The sequence below is a fragment of the Aotus nancymaae genome, unplaced genomic scaffold (assembly GCF_030222135.1).
Source record: "Aotus nancymaae isolate 86718 unplaced genomic scaffold, 86718_ANA_hifiasm-v0.15.2.pri h1tg000011l, whole genome shotgun sequence".
Taxonomy (NCBI): domain Eukaryota; kingdom Metazoa; phylum Chordata; class Mammalia; order Primates; family Aotidae; genus Aotus; species Aotus nancymaae.
The window spans coordinates 87,971,971-87,990,304 of record NW_026988422.1 but is presented as its reverse complement, the minus strand read 5'-3'; the positions used below and the strand labels follow the sequence as shown (position 1 = coordinate 87,990,304).

General features: G+C 54.5%; 1 protein-coding gene across 1 annotated transcript; it reads right to left on the bottom strand.

The window, feature by feature from the left end:
* Nucleotides 1–8,809: 8,809 nt before the first annotated feature.
* On the bottom strand, nt 8,810–16,407 carry SIVA1 (SIVA1 apoptosis inducing factor). Its single transcript, XM_012471145.2, has 4 exons — nt 16,237–16,407; nt 13,777–13,971; nt 12,841–12,997; nt 8,810–9,040 (listed from the first exon to the last, which is right to left on the bottom strand). The coding sequence occupies exons 1-4, from the start codon at nt 16,352–16,354 to the stop codon at nt 8,983–8,985; spliced, it is 528 nt and encodes a 175-aa protein (XP_012326568.1). The 5' UTR covers nt 16,355–16,407; the 3' UTR covers nt 8,810–8,982.
* Between the last annotated feature and the right edge of the window lie 1,927 nt (nt 16,408–18,334).

The window sequence follows — 18,334 nt, the reverse complement described above, 5'->3', positions numbered from 1 at the left end:
GTGCCCAGGGACAGCCTCCCATGGAAGACGTCCTCTCCCATCCTCAGAGGCCTGGCCTGAGGGGAGATGGGAGGTGCTGGCTGGCCCTGCCCACTTGGAATCCACCTCTTCTTCCCTTGGCCCGACCCAGCTTCACCCCAGCCACTGGACTATGTGGCCATCTGCCCCCCAGCCCCAGCTGCTGTTCCCCCGGGTAGGGCAGTGAATGAGACCCTGAGGACCAGGAAGGCTCAGAGCTAGGGCCAAGATCATGGCCTGGGCCACAATGGAAGAAGGGCCAGGAGGCCTGAGAGAGTGGCCTGTTCGAAGTTGGACAGAGCGGGAGGAGGGGCTGCAGGGGGAGGAGGGAGGGGATAGGCTGGGTCCCAGGTTACCCCAGAGCACTAGATGAGTTCTGAGCCCGAACAGCTTACAGAATGTGCTGGTGCTGCCACCTGGTGGACGCCCGCCGGAACTGCTCCCCGAGCCAGGAGAGGAGCCCACTGCCAAGTCACTGACATGGCGTGTTGGCGGCCAGGCTCTGGGCGGTCGGGTGACCCGCAGAGGGGGTGGGAGCCAGAGGCCCGGGAGCCTCAGCTTCCTCATCTCTCAGACGGACTTGCCATAGGTGTGGGTGGTCGCAGAGCCTGGCCCCTGGTGATGGCAGTTGGCCCCTCTCCAAGGCGTTCCCAGGGGTGCGTGGCTGCCCTCGCTTCACTGGAGAGGGTGCCCCACAGGGAGCACAGGCTGGGGAGGATGTTCTGGGTCTGTGGGAGCCATGAGGAGCAGTCCGAAGCTCTCCTCTGTGTGAGCTTCGAGAATGACAGGCTGCGAGACTGACACCGCTTTTCAGAAAATACACGAAACATGATACACTGAATAATGTTCCGAGGGTAAAGGCATCTGGATTTCAAATCTATAAATAACGTGAATCTTAGAAGCCAAAGACTACAGCAATGCCCTTCCACTATCCTCCAACTCTGAGCAAAGCATTCCTGAGAGTAACCAAGGTGTGGGACTGCTCAGGCAGAGACGGCATCTCCGGGCCAGCCAGGCCGAGGTACATGAGCCGCTTCTCCCAGCGGGGCCCCTCCAACAACGTGGGACTGCCTTCGGGTCATTTCTTACCTTTTTTATGGTAGAGATGGGGTCTCGCTATGTTGCTTAGGATGGTCTTGAACTCCTGGCTCAGGCGATCCTCCGGCCTTGGCCTCCCAAAGTGCTGCGATTACAAGATGTGAGCCACCACGCCTGGCCCCTTAGGGATAGTTCTATAGTCCAGAGGGAGAGGCTTCAAAGTCACTGGCATTAACACAAACATGACCTCCTGTGATGTCACTGTTACAAGTGGGTGAGGCCCTAACAAAATGAACGAAAAAACGGAGACCCTCTGAGCATTTCCTGACCTTCCCGGCTACTTCCGGATGGAACCATCTACAGTAGGAGGCAGCATCCCAGGGGTGGGGGTGGGACGCACATCTCAGAAGGAAACTCCAGGAGGTGCAGCTGCCCTTAAAAGGGGCAGTCCAGTTCTGGCTAGCAAGGTCAGAGCAGGACCCTGCAGCCCCACTAGGGCCTGCTGAACAGTGAGGGCTGTCTAAAGAAGTTATAACAGGAATATGCCAACCAAGAGGAAGCTCTCCTTCCTGTGTCTGAGGTACCTCGAAGGAAATAGTGCATACAGTGGTCCATTTCCAAGACAAAGTGCCTTAAGTCGGCTTAGGCCAGCAAACTACAGAAGAAACAGGATATACTAGGCCCCTGCTTGGATAGCCGAAGCCTGCTTGTCGCCCTCACCCAAACCAAAGAAGTTCAGTCTAAGATGAAAGTTTACTAGCCTGCAAAACAGCTCACTCTATCTGTTCTTATCAGCCTGCCCAGCTACTTAGGTCCTAAGTCAAGTACTTGAAGAGCCCCTGAGCTAGCCAGGATGCAGTGCATTGTGGGCCGCAACAAAATGCAGGACAACCCTAAAGAAAACACCTAAAGCCCCTTCCCAACAACCAATAGGCGATGTCCGGGAAGACTGTGACCCCCCCACCCCCACAGTACTCAGCCTATGAGGAACGGGGGAGGGACCTGCGCACTAGGGGATAAACTGCTTGTTGAAACTGTGTTGGGTGTGCCTGCCCATCAGACGGCCGATGTTACAAGACAGTCATTAAAAGTGTCACTTCTGCTGTTCTCTGGGTCTGAGTCCATTCTTCGGATGTGGATGGGTGAGTTTGTTTCTCACACACCCACGTCACACTCTTTCCAGCACAAGGCCCGCCTGGAAGGGAGGCAGATAATAAAAGTAACTTTAGCACTTAAGACTTCCCATGTTTCAGCAGGTGTGGGTAACTGAAGGCTCTGCAGGTCCCTGGGTCTGGGGGCCTCAGTGTTGTTGTAGACAAGGTCCCAGGAGCTGAAAGTGCTACTGGGGAATGCCAGGATAAGGGCTGGGCCTGCCTTCCTAGAAGATGTCACTTCCAGGGAATCTGCTCCAAGACTGGATTTATCATACAATAGATAATTCTTTCATTCTTTTGCTTCTAGCAAGTCTGGGATAGAGCCACAGAAGGGGCTGACAGCCTGTGGTTTGGTTTTGCTTTTGTCTTTTTTGGTTATTTTTAAAAAATCTAACAATCACTGCTCTTTAATTAAGGTGTCTAGACCATTTATATTTAATGTAACTATTGACATGGTTGAGCTTAAATATACTATCTTGCTCTTTTTCTATATGTCCCATTTGTTCTTTGCTCCCCCTTTCCTTTCTCCCTCTTTCTGGATTAAATGAGTATTGTTGATTGTCTCACTTTATCTCCTTTATTGGCTTATTTCTTGGATTTCACCAGTTTTCCCACTGATGTTCTTTTTCTATTCCAGTATACACATACAATCCAGGATACTGTGTTGCATTTAAAATAAATATATTTTGAATAAATAAATGAAGCTCCCCAACCTTCTGGGGATTTCATGTAAGTGGGATCATACAATGTTTGTCTTTTTATGTCTGGGTTATTTCACTCAGCTATAATGCCTTTAAGTTTCATTCTTGTAGCATATAAGAATTTTCTTTCTTTTTAAGGCTGAATAATATTTTATTGCATGTATAGACCACACTTTGTTCATCCACTTGTCCTGTGATGAACATCTGGGTTGTTTCTATGTTTCAGCTACTGGGGATAATGCTGCCATAAACCTGTATACAAATACCTGTTCATGTCCCTGCTGTCAATTCTTTTGTGTCTATACCCATAAGTGGAATTGCTGGATCAAACAGTAATTCTATGTTTAGTTTTTATTTTCCTTTTTTGAAAAAAATAAATAAAAGGAAATTTATTATTATTTTTTTATAAATAAGGAAAAAAGGAAAGACTCTGTCTAGGTGTGTCGCCAGGCTGGAGTGCAGTGGCACAATCTCAGCTCACTGCAACCTCTGCCTCTTTGGTTCAAGCAATTCCCCTGCCTCAGCCTCCCAAGTAGCTGGGATTACAGGTACATGCCACTACACCCAGCTAATTTTTTGTATTTTAGTAGAGACGGGATTTCACCATGTTGGCCAGATGGTCTCCATCTCCTGACCTCGTGATCCACCCGCCTCGGCCTCCCAAAGTGCTGGGATTGCAGGCATGAGACACCACGCCTGGTCTTCCTTTTATTTTTTTTGAGACAGAGTTTCACTATGTTGTCCAGGCTGGTCTCAAACTCCTGGGCTCAAATGATCCTCCTGTCTCAGCCTTCCAAACTGCTAGGATTGCAGGCATCAGCCACCATGCCAGGCCTATGTTTAATGTTTTGAGGAACTGCCTACTGTTTTCTGCACTGGCTGCACCATTTCACATTCCCACCAGCAGTGCACAAATGTTCCAATTTCTCCACATCCTCCCTGACACTTGTTTTGTTTTGAAATAACAGCTATCCTGATGGGTGTGAGGTGGTATCTCATTGTGGTTTTGATTTGCGTTTCCCTGATAATCAGTGACGTTGAGCATCTTTTCATGTGCTTGTTTTTACATATTCTTTGAATAAATGTTTACTCAAGTCCTTTGCCCATTTTTGAATTTTTTTTTAATTGTTTCGTGTTAGGAGTTCTCTATGTACAGATGGTCCCTGACTTACGATGGTTCAACTTAAATTTTTCAGCTTTATGATGGTACAAAAGTGATACATATTCAGTATACTCCTTAACAATATTTTCAACTCATGATGAGTTTATCTGGATGTAACCCATTGTAAGCTGAGGAGCATCTGTATAGACAACTGTCCTTTTTTAAATTTTTTTCTTTTCTTTCAGACAGAGTCTCTCTCTGTCACCCAGGCTGGAGTGCAATGGTGCAATCTTGGCTCACTGCAACCTCTGCCTCCTGGGTTCAAGCAATTTCCCTGCTTGAAATTACTGCTGAGGCCTCCACAGTAATTGGGACTATAGGTGTGCACCACCATGCCCAGCTAATTTTTTTTAGAACGGGGTTTCACAATGTTGGCCAGGCTGTTCTTGAACTCCTGACCTCAGGTGATTCACCTGCCTCGGGCTCCCAAAGTGTTCAGATTATAGGTGTGAGCCACTGCACCTGGCCTAGGCAACTGTCTTTTAAAGAGATTATATAGGCCGGGCGCAGTGGCTCATGCCTGTAATCTCAGCACTTTGGGAGGCCGAGGTGGGTGGATCACAAGGTCAAGAGATCGAGACCATCCTGGTCAACATGGTGAAACCCCGTCTCTACTAAAAATACAAAAAAATTAGCTGGGCATGATGGCGCGTGCCTGTAATCCCAGCTACTCAGGAGGCTGAGGCAGAAGAATTGCCTGAACCCAGGAGGCGGAGGTTGCGGTGAGCCGAGATTGTGCCATTGCACTCCAGCCTGGGTAACAAGAGCGAAACTCCGTCTCATTAAAAAAAAAAAAAAAAAAAAAGAGAGAGAGAGATTACATATACACACACATATTTAAAGACAGGCTCTTGCCATGTTGCCTAGGCTGGCCTTGAACCCCTATCAAGTGATTCTCCCAGCTTAACCTCCTGAGTAGGTGGGACTACAGGCACTTTTAAAAATAAGAAAAAATCCTGCCTTTTGTATCTTCCCAAACGGTGACCATTTCAGGTGCTCTTCATATCTCTCTGTATATGCAGTTTCCATCGGTGTCATTTTCCTCTGCCAAAAAAGCTGCTTTTGACAATTTTTGTAAATCTTTCAGCTTCCATAATTCAGCTTCCATATGTCTCAAAAGTCTTCATCTCACCTTCACTTTTGAAAGATATTTTCACTGGGTATAGAATTCTAGGTTGACATTCTTTTCTGTCAGAACTAAATCTGGATGTTTATTCAAGTCCTCTGCCCTACCCTAGTTGTTGTTCACTGTCTGCTTACAGTTTCCAATGAGAAGTCTTGCTGCCATTCTTTGTTCCTATAAGCACAAAGTGGTTTTTTTCCCTCTGGCTGCTTTTAGCGTTTTTCTTTTTCACTGGTTTGGAGGAATTTCATGATGATGTGCTTCATGTAATTTTTCTCCATGTTTCTATTGGGTTTGTTGAGCTTCCTGGATCTGTGGTTTTATGCTTCCACCAAATTAGGAAATTTTATGGCCATTATTTTATTTACTTATGTAGAGACAGAGTTTTGCTCATGTCGTCCAGGCTGGAGTGCAGTGGCACAATCTCAGCTCACTGCGATCTCCGCCTCCCAGGTTCAAGTGATTCTCCTGCCTCAGACTCCCGAGTAGCTGGGATTACAGGCATGCAACACCATGCCCAGCTAGTTTTTGTATTTTCAGCAGGGACGGGGTTTCACCATGTTGGCTACGCTGGTCTTGAACTCCTGACCTCAGGTGATCCACCTGCTTAGGCCTCCCAAAGTGCTGGGATTACAGTGGTGAGCCACTGTGACCAGCCTACTATTATTTTTTCCAAAAGTTGTCTCGTCTCTACCCTGCTACACCCCTGGTCCATGGCTCTGCAGTGAAGGGCACAGTAGGCTGCCTGAAGCTGTCCCACAACTCAGGAGTGCTCTGTTATTTCCCCATTTTTTTCTGTTCCCTTTTGGATAGTTTATAGTGCTACGGCGTTGAGTCCACTAACGTTTTGTTCTGCAATGTCTGTTTTGGTTTTAATCTCACCAGTGCATTTTCCATCTCAGGCGTTGTATTTTTGTCTCTGGAAGTTGTCTGGGGCATTTTTATGTCTTTCATTCCTTTTCTTAACGTGCTCCTGTTTTCTTCTTTCTTAATAATGGCCATTCTGATGTCCTTGTCTACTTAGTAGACAATTATTCTACTACCTTGTGTCATTTCTGGGTCTGCTTCTACAGACTAACTTCCCTTCTCATTGTGTAGTGTATTTTCCTGCTTCTTTACATGTTGGATTTTTTTTTTCTTTTTTTGAGACAGAGTCTTGCCCTGTTGCCCAGGCTAGAGTGCAGTGGCGCGATCTCGGCTCACCGTAACCTCCACCTCCCAGGTTCAAGTGATTCTCCTACCGCAGCCTCGCAAGTAGCTGGAATTACAGGTGTGTGCCACCCCGCCCAACTTATTTTTGTATTTTTAGTAGAGACGGGGTTTCACCATGTTGGCCAGGCTGGTCTCTAACTCCTAGCCTCAACTGATCTGCCCGCCTCAGCCTCCCATAGTGGTGGGATTACATGCGTGATCCACTGACACTGGCCTCATGCTTGTTCTAAAAAAGACGAAACCAAATGTTTTTCCCCTTACTTTTGAGTTTTGTTCTGGATGCTATTAAAAGTACCTGCAACCATTTGGTTTTTTTGAGGCTTGACTTAAGTTGTTAGGAAGGCACAGGGCAGTCTTAATCTAGAGCTAATCTAGCCTGGATATGGCAGCAATATCCTTTTGAGTCCTCTACCTTGTTCCCATGAATGATGTTTCTCCACACTTACTGCTGGGAATGTGACTTGCTTCTTGCTTTCTTCCAGTTTCATCACACACAGGAGCCATCAGTCCTGAGCAGGAGACTTGAGGGGACACTGAGGCAGTTGCTAGTCCAGCACTCCAGCGGCCCTGGGCTCCGGGCATCTGTTCCGTCTCAGACATTACTATCCTGCAGTGGCTGCTGTCTGACGCCTGCATATTTTGTCTTTTTTTTCTTTAGTCATCTGGCCAGTTTTCGTTGCTCCGCCACAGCTGGAAGAGCAACAAATATTTAGTGCAAACATATACGGCAGGTGCTGCTTTGGGCAAGGCCCCATCCCTCGCGGGAGCGGCATCTCAGCAGAGAGAATAAGTACATTTGCATATTTGCTTAAATATGCACGATATCCAGTGGTAAAAGTTAGGTAGAGCAAGAGGGACAGTGATGGAAGGGCCATCTTACACATTAGGGCACTGGGATGCTTCTCTGAGCTGAACCCGGGGGAGCTCTACGGACATCCAGAGGAAGACCTCCCCAGGCAGAGGGAGTGAGCAGTGTGCAGGAGAAACATGCTGAGCATTCTCGGAACAGCAGGAAGGCCTGGCTGGGGCAGAGCAACCCTTGGGATGGGGGAAAAGGGGTGAAGCCAGAGGCTGTGGGGCCACAGGACATGTTTAGCCACTGAAGTGTTGGGACAGGGGAGTGACAGGTCTGGCTGCTGTGTTAAGAACAGACTGCCAGGTGCAGGGCAGAAACAGGGAGCCCAAGGAGTGCTATGCAGGGACTCTACAGGGGAGGGAGGCAGGGTGGCCTGAGAGTGTGGTCCTGTGAGGCAGGGATGCGGCCGGAGGATGTGAAGGGACGAGCCGACAGGTCCGAGGGGGCGGTGACAGCAGTAAATGAGGGCTTGGGTGGCAGTCTGTTGTGGACACCTGGAAGGAGTCAGCACACAGCTGACTGTGGCCACCTGCTGCTGGTGCTCCCAGCACAAAGTGCCTGTCAGCTGCTGCACTCTTGGTAACTGAGTGAGGGTGGTCAAGGAGGTTCTCAGTGTAGGAAGACCCCGGCCAGTCCTCTGCAATCCCTTCTAAGCTGCCCCTTGGAACTCAACCATGCTGACTGCCTCTCTGAGGACCCCTCTACCCGTCACATGGGCGTGGTACATCCTCGGCCCCAGAGCAGGAAATCCCACTCTGGGCCTGGCTCCAACCCTTCACCTGGGCACCACCCTTTTTTGCTAAGAATCAGCATCATTTGCTCCTCCAACTGCTTCCCAGGAACAGCAAAGGCTCTTCTCAACTCTCCCCAGCACATGCTCCCACCTACCCTCTGCCCCAAACAGCCTACTCTAGGCCAGAGCTTCTCATAGGGGCTGTGGCTCCCTGGAAGGGCTGGGATCCGCCTCAGTGGACGCATGTGGGGACCCAGTACTCAGGCAGCCTGCCCTCTTCTGTCCTCCAGGCCGCCCCGCCTCCTATCCTGTCGACTCCTCTTCCTTCAAGGCCCCACACAAGCTACACCGACTCCAGAGAGAGCACGGCTGGGGCCACCTCCCCTGCTAGACCAAAGCTCCTAGAGGGCAGGGGCCTGACCACACAGCCGCCAAACAAGCAGAGTGGACACCACGATGTGATGGATCAGGCGTGCATGACAGTGGCATCTGGGTATGGTGTGGGAACGTCACCTCTGTCCGAGAGCGTGTAGTACACTGGCCGTGCACCCTGGAGCCAGACCTGGGTCCTTTCTCCCCATTTACCGCTGGGCGAGCTGGGGAGGAGTGCGTTGCGGGCTGAGCCTTCCCATCTGTAGAGTGGAACAAGTGATGGGCCTCACGTGATACACAGCGGGGTATCTAGGAGCTGGCAGGTAGACAGCAGGGGCAGCAGGCCCCACTGACTGCCCCTTGGGCCCTCCCAGGTGGATGCCCTCCAGCAGGTGGTGGGTCACAAACTCCACCCTCAAAAGTGCTGACACAGAGTCCTATTGTGCAAATATAAAGAGGTTTATTCATTCTGTCATCAGGAGTACAAAATAGAACATGTAAAAGGCACCCCTCCCGCTCACCCCACAGTTCAGTGTGAACACCGAGCGTGCGTCCAGGGAAGGCTGCCGTGCATGGCGTGGCTCTCAGTGAAGGCAGCCGGCTTGAGCCAGCCTCAGGTCTCGAACATGGCACAGCTGGTGCACAGCACTTTCTCATACGTGTCACTGCAGCTGCGACAGTGCCAGGGAGGGGAGAGAAAAGCTGCTGTCAGGGGCTAAATTGTGTCCACCCCCGACCCCATTCAAACGTTAAAGTCCTAACCCAGGACTCCTCAGGACGTGACCTTGTCTGGTGACAGGACCACCAAAGGCATAATCCGTCTAGATGATGGCGCTGACATAGGGGCCCTAATGCAACACGACCAGCATCCTAAAAACTCTACCATGTGAAGAGAAAGACAGAGAAAGAAGATGACACGATGATACCAGGGGGCAGGGGGCTGTCTACAGGGAACACCGAAGACAACCAGCAGACGCCAGGAGACAGGCCTGGGACAGGTTTCCCACCGCAGCCTCAGAAGGAGCCAGCCCTGCCAACACCTTCCTCTCAGACCTCTGGTCCCAAAACCATGTGACAGTACCTCTCTGCTGTCTAAGCCACCCGTTCTGCGGAACTCAGTTACAGCAGCCCTAGCTGATTCCCACTGCTGATGAACCCGTAAGGGGCCCAACCTGGGTTTCCAGCAGGATAGAAGCTCTCCAAAGACACCTCCAGGTGACCTGCCAGAATTCACCAAACCACTGAAGCACATCAAACAGTGCTTTCTTCTGATGTATCAAGACTCTAAGGGTAGGGCTGGGCGTGGTAGCTCATACCTGTAACCTCAGCACTGGGAGGCCGAAGCTGGGGGATCACCTGAGGTTGGGAGTTCCCTGGCCAACATGGTGAAACCCCATTGTAGGGCTGAGGGCCCCACAGGGTCGTGGGGTGAGCCTTATGCCGTGCTGAGGCGCAGGATCCGAGAAATAAAGAGACAAGGCACAGAAGTACAAGAAAACGCAGCTGGGCTCAGGGGGCCACGCCACCTATAAGTGGAGTCAGGCGAGGCCCCGAATGTCCAAAAGCGTGAGTATTTATTGTGTGTAGGTTAGGGGGCAGGGCAGTGAGTGAAGTCGTCTTTAAGGATTGTGATAGGGTCGTGAGCAATAAAACATGGGGTCCACCCCCATTAGGTCACCTAGGCCGGGAGGTGGACAGTGTGCAGCAAGGGGCCCATTCCCATGAAGTCAAGGGCGGTGTGCAGTAAGGGGTCCACCCCCATTAGGTCGCTGAGGCTTGAAGGTGGGCCGTGTGCAGTGAAGAGGGTGCAGTGTGCAATACTTTTATCTATGGGCAAACTACTTCTAAGAAGATTTATAGGAGGATGCTTTAAGTCACACAGCAGTGACAGAGCTGTCAGGGTTACCGCCACCTTCTGGCCGCTTCCAGTGGGTTCTATGGAAGATGCTTTTCAAGCAGCACAGTAGCAAGAGCTGATAAAGTTCACAGTCACCAAGGTGGATTGCCGTTCTGAGGACAGCCTTCCACAAGAACTGGAGCAAGGTCCTACGACTCCTTTATCAGGAGGGGTGGCTCTCGCCCCGAGCCTGCCACACAGCGGGTATCTTTACAATACTGAACGCTGCCGCCTGGGCCATGGGTTCTTGTCCTGGTATAACTGTTTTCTCTTAAATCATGCTCTGCACTGTGTCTGCTCTAGGCATTCCTCCGATTATAAGCTGCTTATTCCTTAGTTCATGCTCTGTACTGTGTCCACTCTAGGCATTCTTCCGATTATGAACTAAGGTATAATTATAGGCATATATGTAGGGAAATATTCTTTAGGCACCCATACTATCAACTATTACATGATTATATATAGAGGATTATATAAAGGGATTCGTCAAGCCCTATTTCTATAAACTAATATATGATTATGTAAAGGATTATATAAAAGGAAATAGCTGACTAGTAACACTATAAAGTGAGATATTCCTCAGGCCCTAACTGTGCCAGGGTTCTGCTTAACTCTCATTCCTCGGTGCCTATATGGGGGGTTACCCACACCCCGTCTCTACTAAAAATACAAAAATTAGCTGGGCAAGGTGGTGTATGCCTGTAATCCCAGCTACCTGGAAGGCTGAGACAGGAGAATCGCTTGAACCTGGGAGATGGAGGTTGCAGTGAGCTGAGTATGCACCACTGCACTCCAGCCTGGGTGACAAAGCGAGACTCCGTCTCAAAAAAAAAAAAGCTCTAAGGGTAAAGGCTACAGAACCCCGCACAGCACAGGGAGAAACTGACTAGGAGAGACGCTTCGAGGAAACAAGATTGGCAACGGCCACCTCAAATACAAAAGGATCACGTAGTCACCAAGGCAGCCAGAACTGCTTGCCACCTGGTGTTGCAGAGTTTGCCAGCAGTGCTGTGTGTGAGCCATGATGACAGCCCCTCCCTGCCACCAGCAGCCAGCTGGAGAGCTCTGAAGAGGACAGGTCAGGCGTGGGCCAGTGCAAGCGGGATGCCGATGGCTGCCGGGCTGCGTCTGTGTTAAGCCAGTCATGTGAACAGACCCTTGTTTTCTGCCACTCACGCGATCCCTGGTCCTGAACCAGAAGATGGCAGGAGAGTGGGTACAAGAGTGAGGGTGCCATGGGCCAGGCAGCCAGACCTGGGAATGCCACTTTCGGCTCGTGACTTGGAACAAGTGGTTTATTCGTGAAAGCGGGCAGAGCCCACCTCCTGTGCTGTGGCTGTGATAAAGGAGTGTGTCCACGGTGGGGACAGTGGCCCACTGGGACAGCTCATCGTGAACTCTGCGGGTATGAGGGGAAGAAAGCAGCAGAAAGTAGGGAGAGGCAGAGGAAACAGGCACGAGGGAGTCCCTCAAGGGTGGTCTGCAGGGCAGGAGGGAGTCCAGGCACGTGGGGCTCTGGGACCCACCTCTCCGCTGCACTGTCCATGCTGTGTTCAATTTCACCTTGGTGAGAGAAGACCCTGCCCTTTTCAGTTTACACAGAAGTAGAAAAGGAGGGGAATTCAGGGGGTGAAAGGCAAAAACAGAGTATCCCACATTCACAGCTAGCCCTGCACGATTCCCAACCTGGATGGGGTATGTTCCCCACTCCCGTCCATACAAAGCCATGGGAACTGACCACAGGCACGCGGTGCTTCCCGCCAGTGCTGCTCGCCTCTGCCCAGGGCTCTCTGTCTCCAGTGAGTCTGGGCTTCTGCCCCAACTGAAGAAAGGCTCAAGAGAAAGGACTCGAGATGTGACATGTGGTTTCTATTTTAGATGGACAATTTCAGACATTGTTGGGATTAAGCTTGCTTTGGGTCTACAGAGCCAGTTCCACACGTGTCTGGATGAAGTAATCTTTCTCACTGGGCAGGGCAAATAGGCTCCCACTGTCCACTCCCACCTACCAGCTGAGTAGCCCGGGGGTAAGACCGCCCCTCCCCACCTTAGGAGTAAGGACAGGATCCAGCCAGCTGCGGCAAACCCACCCACAAATGGGAGACTACACAAACACTCCACTTCCTGCCTGAGAGTACCCACAGCCAAACAGCACACGTGACCGTGGTGAGCGGCAGTGTGTACCTGCTGTCACCAAGCAGGGATTCCATGGACGGTGAGCCATTCTTCAGGAAGAATGCCTATGAGAAAGTGCTGGCTTGCTAAGTCCTAACGGGGTGCCGGGGGGAGGCTCAAAGACCAAGACAGGAAGTGGCTGAAGACAGGGACCAGACCCAGATACAGAGCAGTTCATCTGTGAGGTTCAGCATTCCCTTAGAGAGGATTACTAATCACTAAAGCTGGGCCAAGAATCTATTGCCACCATGTCCTGTTAGGCAATGCCCAATGGCACTGGGTCAGCGGCCAAACATGCAGGTGCTCTGGGCCCTTCCTCACATGGGTGACCCACTCGCCCCCTGTCATGGCTTGCTGGGGCTACAGGATCTCAGCCGCTCCAGGGACTGAAGTACTTACTCCACGAGGCCACACAGGGTACAGGCCACAGCGCCACAGCCCCAGCAGGTGCGCACACACCGCCCACACAGGGCTCGCTCACACTGGCTGCAGATCGCCTTCCCATCCACGGCTCGCACACATGAGGAGCAGGCGATGGATGCTACCCCGGATGGGTCTGTGAGGATGAAACGCCATGCTGTCAGCCTGGAAGGAGCCTGGAGATTCCGGGACTGCAGGGCTACCTGCCTCCACGCACACTTGAGGGCAGAGGGCTCCGACCTGCCTACCCCATCCCCACCTACACTAGATCCTTCCAACAACCCATGAGCCTGGTACAGCACACAGGACCCCCATTTTACTAGAGAGAGATCCACGGTGAGAGATGCCTGTAGGTGACTCCAAGTTCAGTGCTCCTTCCCTTACCAGGTCCCTCTGCTACCTGGAGAGGCCAGTGCTGGAAGGATCGCTCTTCCCCTGTTCTTGTCAGAACGTCATGTATACCATCTGGGTCTCAGTGTGGCCCACTGCCTCACTGGTTAACAAAGAGGTGCCTGGGCTCCTCCCAGACACACCAGCAGACTTGCAGGCAGGGTCGGTGACTGCCTTTCTAACAGGCAACACAGGTGATGGTGTGAGACCCACACTGCACAGGGATGAGACTGGCGTGTTTCCAGCCATGGGGGACTATCTGAGAGGGCTGCAGGCAAAAGCAGACATGACACCCGGGAAGTCTGCTGCTTTTCTGGTCCAGTAGTTAGAAGATGTTTAACAATCTCCAATCTTGGATGTGAAACCTCCCGATAACAGGAGCCTTCTGAGCCAGAAGGCCAAGCTCTGGGTCAGACTCCTGCTTGCCCAGGGAGGAAAAGCCTGAGCTTGCAAATGAAGAAAAAATGCTTCTGCTGCCACCTGCCCTCAGTGCCACAGCCACGAAGGGCTGCCAGTGCCACTCACCAGCTTCAGAGGCCTGCCCAAGGCTCCTGATCAGGCGGCCATCTGGTCCAATCAGCATCTGCCCACGTGCAGCCCTCGGGGCCCCTGTAGGGCCAGGCTTTGGGGACTCTGGTAGGTGAACGACGGCACAGCCTTCATCCCATACATGGTCCAGGTAGGCCTGGGCCCCGAGGAAGAGCAGTCTCTTGGTCTTCTCTGGGGGAAGACAAATCATTCTCACATCCTTCACTGTGTACCAACGGAGCCTCTGCATGGCCACTGAGTCTTTCCAGCCTCACATGGACCCCTTCATCCTACTGTGTGCCCTCTGTCACCCAGTAACCCATGCTGTGTCCTGGCAAGCTGGGTCTTGCTCTGCCTCTACACTGAGAATGCTCGTGCCTCCCTTCCTTACCTGGCTTAGCTGTCATCTACTCCAGAAGACTCTGGCCCTGCAGCCCCACCTGCGTCTGATGCAAGGGTTCCCTCTTCTACCGCTCTGATCATTTTCTGCAATTCACAGCTGGCCTTGCCTCCCTGAGCTTGTTCCCCTTTCTCCCTTTCCTATTCCCCAGCACTCCCCACCCGGAAAGCAGTCTCTGTGGAATGCACAGAGGAAGCTCTGCACTGTGGAACACTAATTCACAAACCTCGCCCCCTGCCTAGGAAGCAGCCAGAGGCTCGGAGCTGGGCCTGCAGCCTCTGGGCAGCGCACACCCCCTTCACCTGCTACAGAGTTGCTGGCAAGACGAGCATCCCAGAACCTTCCAGACCTCTTGGTGTAGCAGACACACCCATCCCTGGGAGCTGAAGTGGCTGCTCAGGACCCACAGCAGTGGTTTCCATCAGGCCACAGTTCAGGCACCTCGGGAGCTTGGAAAACTCAGATGCCCAGGGCCAGGCCCAGAAATGCTTTGTTTTTTTTTTTTTGTTTTCCACTTCATCATAACACAGTTAAAGGTAGAGATCCCACATGAAACAGGCAGCAATAGCAGTGACCGGGTAACTCAAATGGAGTGGCTGATGACAGCCCACAGCACCCGGCGCCTCCTCCTCCTGGCCCCCACACCTTTCCCATCCATAATGAAGGGAATGGGAGGTGGTGAGGCTAACCCTTATTCTCAAGGCCTTGTGGATGATTCAAGGTTAAGAGATCAGGGTGACAGCTGTGGCCTGGAATTTGGAAACTGACACACAGTTCAAAGTACATGTCCTGCACTTACCATGGAAGGCTCACTGCGCCCAGCAACCCTCCCTAACCCGACCCTTTGGGTGGCACACATCTGCCAACGCCCCGGTCAGGGCACTCGGGAGAGTAAAGAGCTAGACTGACCCAGGCCCCATTTCCACCTTCCTCTTGCCTGCAGTTGGAATTTTTCAACCGTCCTGAGAGAGGGCACACGCTTGTGGTCCAGCCGCGGTTCCCACTGCGTCATTCCCCTTACCTCCGCATGGCCGGAGACAGCACTCGCATGCACAGCCGCAGCACACCGGAGACGCGGCAGAGAGGAGCCTCAGGGGGGGACGTCTTTCCCTTACCCCCAAGGCACAAGCAGTACCACGAAAGTCACACGCCTCCAGTCACTCTCTAACTGCTCTACAGGGGCAGACCTGGTGCCCCAACCACTAGGCGAGGTAAGCGCCGCTTCGTACCTGCCCCAGGGTACTAATCGCCCTAGCGATTAATGATCACTGACGATTGAGATCATTTTTCTTGATGATCAAGAACGCCTTGCACACGCCTGAAATCTACAGGAGAAAGCCAGAGAAGGCCTGGGAGCTCACCGCCCTCCCATCCCACGCAGAGCTGGACATGCCAGCCACACGGAGTCCCGCTTCGCTATCCTGCTGCCTGGTCTCCGCCTCGGCTGACCCCGCTGCCTGGCTAACTCCTACTCTTCCCACAGGATGCGGCTCAGACCGTTCTTCCAAGAGGCCTTCTGTGCCACCCTGCAGGTGCGCCCGCCCAAAGCTGTGCCTGTCCCGACCACCGGTGGCGATGCCTGCTCCTGCTGGTCTCCCCCGCTAGGCTGCGGAGCTCCCGGGAGACCGGGGCACATCTGTCTTGTCTGCCTCTGGTCTCACCGGGCAGCCGCAGCGCCTGGCAGGAGTGGGGGGCGCTCCATGAAGACCTCTTGCGTCAGGAGGGGCACTCTTCGGGTTGACTCCCTGCAGGACGCCCCCTCCCGACCTCTCCCAGGGCATCCAGCACGGGACAGTCCTGAGGAAGCGCCAGGCAGGTGCCGCTGACCGCGGGGCGGCGACTAACCGGGCTCGTGGGGAAGGGCGCGGCGGCTGAGGACACCGACCCCAGCCCTGGTCGTGGGCAGCTTGTGTCCCCGGGGCCTCCCAGCTTCCGGGAACGCGGGGTCGAGAGGCAGGGCCCTCGGGACCCCCGCTCAGGCCTCAGACGGGATGCTGAGGCCAGGCCCGCTCCAGGCCCCGACGCGGCGGACCCTCCGCAGTCCGCCCGGCACTCACCGAAGACCTCCTGCGAGTAGCGCTCAGCGCACACGCCGCGGCTCAGCTCCCTCTGGCCCACGCGCACCTTGAGCTGTAGCGGGGCCGCGTCCGCGAAGGGGCAGCCCCGCTTGGGCATCGCCGCGGGCAGGGAGCTGCGCAGCTCCGCGGCCGCCAGCCCCTTACCGCCGAAGCCGTGACGTCACAGCCGCGCGCCCATCCGCGGGCGCGAGCGAGTTTGAGGGCGAGGAAGCGACGCGGCGCGTGATAGGCTGCGGGCGAGGCAGAAGGCGGGGCTTCTGCGCAGAGCGGCGCGGGATAGGCCGAGGGTGAGATCGGGGGTGGGACTCGTGCGTCGGTCATCAGGACTGCGCGGCGCGGGAAAGGCCCAGGGGCCAGGTTGAGGCTCAGAGTGGGCGGGTCCGTAGGAGGGATTTGTGCGCACGCGGCTCAGGATAGGCGGGAGGAGAGACTAGGGGCGGGGTTCCTGTGCGGCGCGAAGCGAGGTAGCCTGGGAGACAGGTCAGGGGCGGGATTCTGCCGTGCGGGAAGAGCCAGGGGAGGGGCTGAGGGTCAGGACAGAGCCGCGAAGTCGGAGAGAGTAAGGGGCGGAGCGTCTGCATCGGAGGCAGGCCTCGTTTGAGAATCGGCGTGGGATAGGCCAGGGCCACATCGGGGGCGGGTCTAGTTTGAGGAACGGCGCGGGATAGGCCAGAGCGACGTCGGGGGCGGGCCGGGTCGGTGGCGGGATTCCTGTCAGCTTTTGTTGGGTGACTAAACAAGTGGACACTAGTTATGTGTCCTCATTTGCTTCCCCGAAGTTCGGGGCGGCCCGCTTTTTCCTAGTTTTTTCCTTTTAGAGACAGGGTCTCGCTCTGTCACCCAGACTGGAGTGCAGTGGCAAAGTCTCGGCTCACTGCAGCCTCCGCCTTCCGGGCTCAGGCGATCCTCCCGCCTCGGCCTCCCGGTAGCTGGGCCCGCAGGCGCGCCGGCTGATTTTTGGTTTTGGGTAGGAGCGGGGTCTCACTGTGTTGCCCCGGCCGCTCTAGCCGCTCGCCGTGGCGGCCCCCGCCTTCCGGAAGCAAAGGCGTGCGGGGCTGCGCCCCGAGGGCGGCGCGCGGCTGCCGATGCTCCCGGGCGCTGGCTGTGTGCTCCGCGGTGTGGAAAATGTTCTTGCGCAGCGGGTCCGTCTGACTCGGGGTCCCCAGGCCGCGCGGTGCGCCCGCGTTGTCCCTCGTCCGGGGTTCCGCTCAGCAGAGGCCGCTCTGCTCTGCGCTGCCCCGGCGGGTGCAGAACCGCCGCGTCCCGTGGCGTGGGCTTCGCGCCGGGCTGTGTTCTCGCGGCCCCGTCTGCGCCGCCTCCGGTGTGAGGAGCTGACGCCTGGAGCCCGGCACGCCCGCCCCCGCGTGACGCCCGCCCCCGCGTGACGCCCGCCCCCGCGTGACGCCCGCCCCCGCGTGACGCCCGCCCCCGCGTGACGCCCGCCCCCGCGTGACGCCCGCCCCCGCGTGACGCCCGCCCCCGCGTGACGCCCGCCCCGCCCCGCGGCTGCGCAGACCCCCTCGATGGAGGCAGCGCGCTCCCTCCCGGCCACGGCGCCGGCCTCCGGGTCAGAGGCCCTTTGCCTTCTCCTGCCACGCGGGCTTCCCCGCGGTCGGGGACGGGAGGCTGTGTCAGGACGGGATCCGGCGTTCTCGGCCCCTCCTGGCCACTTGGAATTCGTTGTTTTAGGGAAGTGACTTGAGAGTTGCTCAGTTGGAGTCGCCTCTGACTAGACACACATCTGGTTTATCCCGGAAGCAGATGAAGGGGAGGATGGTTTCAAATGTTTCAGGTCGTGAGGATTTCTAAAGATGTCCCTGCGTTCGCGCTGGAAACTGCCCTTCTCATCAGCATCGTGTTCAGATGCGGAACACGGGGCGGCTCGTGCAGCGGGGCGACCCCCAGGCCGCGTGGGCGGCTGGAAACCCGAATTGCTGGCCCGGCTGTCCCACTGACCCAGAGCCTCTCGTCTGGTCCGCGTGGAAGTGACTGAGCTGATGCGAGGGAGAAGCGCTTCCCCTCCGCGCCGGTGTCTGCTCGCCCCTGACATCCCTGCACTGCCCGCCGGGATTCCGGA

What these genes read in the sequence shown, in the direction of transcription:
- SIVA1 (XM_012471145.2), bottom strand. Translation starts at nt 16,354, where the DNA reads ATGCCCAAGCGGGGCTGCCCCTTCGCGGACGCGGCCCCGCTACAGCTC. An exon ending in CTACTCGCAGGAGGTCTTCG is followed by an intron (nt 13,972 to 16,236) that starts GTGAGTGCCGGG and finishes GTCTTCCCCCAG; the next exon opens with AGAAGACCAAGAGACTGCTC. An exon ending in ACCCTGTGTGGCCTCGTGGA is followed by an intron (nt 9,041 to 12,840) that starts GTAAGTACTTCA and finishes GCACTGTCGCAG; the next exon opens with CTGCAGTGACACGTATGAGA.